We start from the raw sequence: 5000 nt of genomic DNA on the forward strand, positions 1-5000 counted from the left end.
GCACATTGGAACAGGAGATACCCTCATTTGTATAGCGTCAATTGTACAGCTGGCTCTGATTAGCTCGCGTGGTTAGCTCATCAAATAGCACAAAAGCACAAAACAAACTGGAATGGAGCGTTATTTTTTCCCCCGAATGGACGGCTTCGCTGCAATCATAGCAGGCGTTCCTAGTAACGTGCGGCAATCACATAGCGTTGCACAGCTTCCTTTGCTCGCCATGGAAGAAGCAGAACTTTGGCGAACCAGAGCGAGCGATAGCCCGTTGCACCTAGACCATTCTGGCAAAGCGATAAGTATGTTATCTCAACGGACCGCACATGTTACGTTTCGAGCCCTAGTGTACTGCTTCTGGTGCTGCAGCTGCTGCACAACAATCCATCTACCGACAAGGCAGCACAACCCCCGACCAACGCTTTTGGGTTTCCCGTTTGTGCTCGTTCGGTTCCTCGGCATTCCCGAGATTCCCGGGGCGGCAGTTTATTGAAATTTTCCAACCAACACGTTCTGTTGGTGTCTGGGCCAGAGTTTTCCAGACCGGCGCGAACTTTGCGCGAAGCGTTTGCGGTTCTCTACCACAGCGCCACGCTTCTGCGATCCCGGATAGCAGAGAACAGTGAGCGAGAACGGTGGACGGTGAGCACACAGTTAAGGCCCAGCTGTAGTTTGGATTTTTTGGTGGAACAGAGGGTAAGGATGCTGGTACGGTTACATCATAACCCTCGAGCTCCAACGGAACGGCTTGTTGTGGTGATGATGAGGCAAAAGGTGCGAGTGCGAATTGGACCAGCGTTTGGTGCCGAGCAAGAGTGCTAGCTGGCTGACTCGGGTGGTACGGGTCATTATATTTGTTTGAGGAATTTTCCTCGAGTTTTCCTAGTTGCGCAAAGTTGGCCAAAGTTGAGGTTCACTCCGGACCTCAAAAAAAAAATGAAGAACACCCCTTCTAACCACGTCGACGAGGCGCAATTGAGTCGTAGTTCCCGGCACGATGAGTACTGCCCCATGGTTTCCGGCTAAGTAGCAGTTTGCTTGGCAGGAAAATTTGAAACCAGCACTTGAGAGGCTGGCATTCAGGCTTTTTGCTAGCGACGAGAGCCTTCCCCTCCTTGCGGCGGCCGGGAACATTATGCTATCTTAATGAGCTGTAAAGCGAACCCAGTGCTGAACAATGAAGCGCAATGGAGTGTCGGTCGGCAGGTCGCAGGATGTGCCATTGTTCGATGGGGAACATTTTCGGGAGCAAGAAGAGATCGTTGCTGTTTATCGTTCGTCCAACGTTCCGTTCTGCTTGGTTCGAAAGGAACACAAGAAACTTGAGGGCTTGGAGGGAGTGTGAAAATGGAGGACTAATCACAATTTCACAAACATGCAAAAGTTGCCTAAAATCGGTTGCTATCGCCCGTACGCCGTGATATGCTTTCATCGTCACCGTCATCTTAGCATCGGTCGGAGGAAGTCGTTTGATGGAATCTTCGCATCGGTTACAAATACGCAAAGATTATCACCTTGGAGAGCCACCATTTCTTATGAAAGCTCGTCCTGTTCAGCGTCCCTGAGGTGAGGGGGGAAAGGGTTATCGTTAGGCAGACATTCACGAAATACTCCCAAAGGATTTGCCGTCCTATTAAGCGGACCCCTAGCCAGTGGAAGCAAAACATGATTACTTCCAAAGGATATTCCTGCCAAAGGATATCGGCTGTCATTGTAGTGTGTACACCACTCGTTGGTAGCTCCCTTTGATAGTGGGAATCGACACAGCCAGCATCCCTTTTATCGCCCACCCACATACACCGAGCGCAGAGATTAGCATGTGTTGCCATGGATGCCGATGTGCTGATGCTATGAACCGTCAACGATCAACAACAACAACAACAACAGTGTGGCAGTGTCCCCAAAAAAAGGGGAGCCATGATGTTGCTATGGTACCGCCTGGTGTGTATTTTAAGCTCGCGAAAATATCTCTTTCCAGCAGTAGACTGTGACTGCGTGATGTTTTGAGGCTGTTGTCGATAAAGTAGCGAAGGAATTACAAACATTCTATTCATTTTGAGTGTGAGTGAGTTTTTTTTTTACATGTTTTCCTTCTTTCGTTCTGGGACCCGGAAGTGAGCCAGAGTTTTGCATTGAAGCTGGTACGAAAATCAACTGTAGGATTATACAACTAGATGAACAAAGTGCTACGACGTCCGAGAGAGTTAGTGAAAACCAGTTTTGGATCTCCTACATATGCGACTACAAACTGGCAGGGAAGAAGAGGAAGGAGGTCTAGAAGTGAAATGAAGGGACTACTCCGACAGTCGCACTGCTACTGGGGCCAGTCCCCACCGTCACCCGTTTGGTGCTACTACTTACCGTCTGTGGCTCTGTATGATAGGTGTTAGTATCAGTTCTAAGCTGGACGAACGATGAGTGATGCTCTTACCGACACCAGCGAACCGACCCGGACTGCCAATGCCGTTCGTTCCGGTTCCAGTTCCGGCTCCAGTGGCCCACTGTGGTCCACCACCGCCGCCACCACTGATCACCTTGCTCAGCACCTCAGAGCCCGGCTCGGTGGCTTTGGAGGGACCACCTGGACCTCCAACGCCACCACCACTACCACGCCGGTACACCGGTGGCGCGAGTGGCAGTCCTGTCGACCCTTGACCCGTGGGACTCGTGGGGGAGCGTACTGTGCCCGCCTCCGATTGCATGTTGCCATTCTCATTCCCACCGGCGCAGGCCGTTCTCGATTTCTAGAGGAGCAAGGGGCAGGAGAGACGGAGAAGTCGGAAAGAGAGACAGTAAAAAGGGGATAGGCGCGCGGAACACGCCTGATTAGGGATCATCGGCATGGATCCAAAAAAAAAGGAGGGCAGGGGGTGTACATGCACGGACAGAGTGTTTGGGATGGCGTCTCGTTCGGCTTGGTTCGCGGTTTTTGCGGACGCGCACCGGAGAAGCTCGATTCGAGAAGCCACGAAATCAACGGGAAGTAGAGAGGATATTCAGATTCATGCAATGTTAGATACATTGTGCAGGGCCCATAACGGGTTGGAGTGGTCAAACATTAATAACAACTACAAAAATCATAAAAAAACAAAGGAGAGCAACGAGAGGTACACAGGATCTCGCGGAACTGATGTGAAATCCGCGTAATGGGAGCATGCAGGGACATAACAGAGGAACAGAACAACTGCCGCAGCATAGCTGGTGACCAGCAAACATGCTGGTGACCTCAAGGTATTGGTAAGCATACCTGTGTTTGCGGTGGCTAGATTGAAATTTCATTTCAGAGCTCTGTAGTGGCCTAGGCCCAGGAGTCGGTGCATCGCGTACTCAGTGCTTCACTAGCATCGTGTCCAAGTTCGTTTCGTTAAATTGAGCGCAAGAACTAGCTAGAATCGGACAGCATAGCACACGCCAATGGGGTACAAAAGCAATCAAAACTGAACCTTGCGCTTTTACATGGAGCTGTGGTTTTGCAAAGTAGACCCTAAGCCCTCCAGCATGGCGGTTCATGGTTTCATGCGGATGCGAAAGTAGCTCCAGGGACTGCCACGGACCGGCGAGAAACAAAACGGCAACTTCCGGGAACAACAACAGAACCACGAAAAATGCTGCACCAACTGTTGGAGTTGGAGGTGGAGGCACCAGGTAGCTGAGGAGAGCAGACAGATCGAGAGAAGAAAAAAGCTTTGTTTTTCCTCCTGCCCACCAGTTGTTGCCCCTGAACAACAGCCGCCGGAGCGGAACAGTAAACTGCCACATCGTTTACTGTTCCCACGAAGCCAAAAAAACAAAAAAAAAAAAGGATTGAGAGTCCTGCATCCTGGGTGTGCCATGAGATGTGACAAAATCAAAACGGTAAAAGCTTACTCCACAGCCCGGACAGGGTATGTCACGATGCTGTTGTTGTTTTTGTTGTTGTTCGCAGGTCGCTCAGGCGTTTATTTGCAAAGCGAGGAAGAGAAGCAACTTTGCAACATTGCGCCGCGTTGAATGATTTTCACATAAAAAAGGAATGGTAAAAAACGGAGAGCAGGAGGGGTGCATGATAATGTGGACATGGGCACCAGTCGGTGCGCATATTTTGCATTCGCTAGACCACCAGAGACAAGGACCATCTTCATTTCTTCGTTGCGGGCGTCTCCATTTTCGCGGGAGTGGTGCACTGGAGCACCGGAGCAAAGTTGCATTCTTTGTTCGCTCCGCGCGCACGCATAACTTCGGCGAATACGGATCAAACGGTACTCGTGGTAGTCGGATGGAATCACGAGAAGAAATGAAAGCGAAAAATACCCAGCTGGCCCGGGCCATGCAAGGACCAATAATGAAAGTTTGCGCACGGGACAGGCGAGTGTAACGGACCGACTTGAAGCCTTGCGAGCTTTTACTGGCCCTTTTCACTCGCTCGTGCTCTACTTTCTTGCCGGTTTGTTGTTGTTACCGGAAGCGGAAATATTGTTTGCATTCAGTACAATCGGCGGAACATAACCCATTTCCGCGGAGCGAAAGGAAAAGCTTTTGTAGCGTTGCACTCGCCGGAAAACAATGGGAACGGGTGATGTCGATGAAAATGTTTCATCTTAAAAGTAGGGCAAACCTTCCCCCCGGTTTTGTGCAGCCGAGGGCAGCGGGTTCGTTCGGTGGGAGGAAGTTGTGGAAGGAACTACTGAGAGGCAGTGATCAAGGCTCTACTTTCGCAAAAAGAGAAGTCAAGAGGCAGTATTATAGCATAGTCGCTGGCATGTTCATGGCCCGTGCTACCGGATTCGGAAAGGAACCGTTCAACACGAACGAGGCTTTGATGGTTCCCGATTGCTCGGAGTTTGTAAAGACCGTAGATCATGCAAGGCTGGTATAGTGGCGAAGCCGGAAGGATGGCCATTATCATTCGCTTACTTGTTGTTCAAACTACTACAAACAATAGAATATCGTTGGGAAAATCGCTGAAAATGGGGACGCTTGCTAACGAGTTCAAAATACGATTGCATAACTGTCGGGGTATTTCTCGC

The 5000-nt window shown here is 50.2% G+C and overlaps 1 protein-coding gene across 5 annotated transcripts in view; it reads right to left on the reverse strand.

Annotated features, from left to right (window-relative positions):
- LOC126579776 (band 4.1-like protein 4) overlaps positions 1-5000 on the reverse strand; it is a 100570-nt gene that overhangs the window by 3646 nt on the left and 91924 nt on the right. For 4 of the 5 annotated variants that reach the window (XM_050243381.1, XM_050243389.1, XM_050243410.1 and 1 more), the window contains exon 13: positions 2356-2738. In XM_050243381.1, coding sequence (XP_050099338.1) covers positions 2356-2738 — 383 coding nt within the window. The remainder of the gene's footprint in view (positions 1-2355; positions 2739-5000) is intronic. The other variant, XM_050243398.1, reaches the window with a different exon arrangement.

This window comes from Anopheles aquasalis, chromosome 2, assembly GCF_943734665.1.
Source record: "Anopheles aquasalis chromosome 2, idAnoAquaMG_Q_19, whole genome shotgun sequence".
In the NCBI taxonomy this organism is placed as follows: Eukaryota; Metazoa; Arthropoda; class Insecta; order Diptera; family Culicidae; genus Anopheles; species Anopheles aquasalis.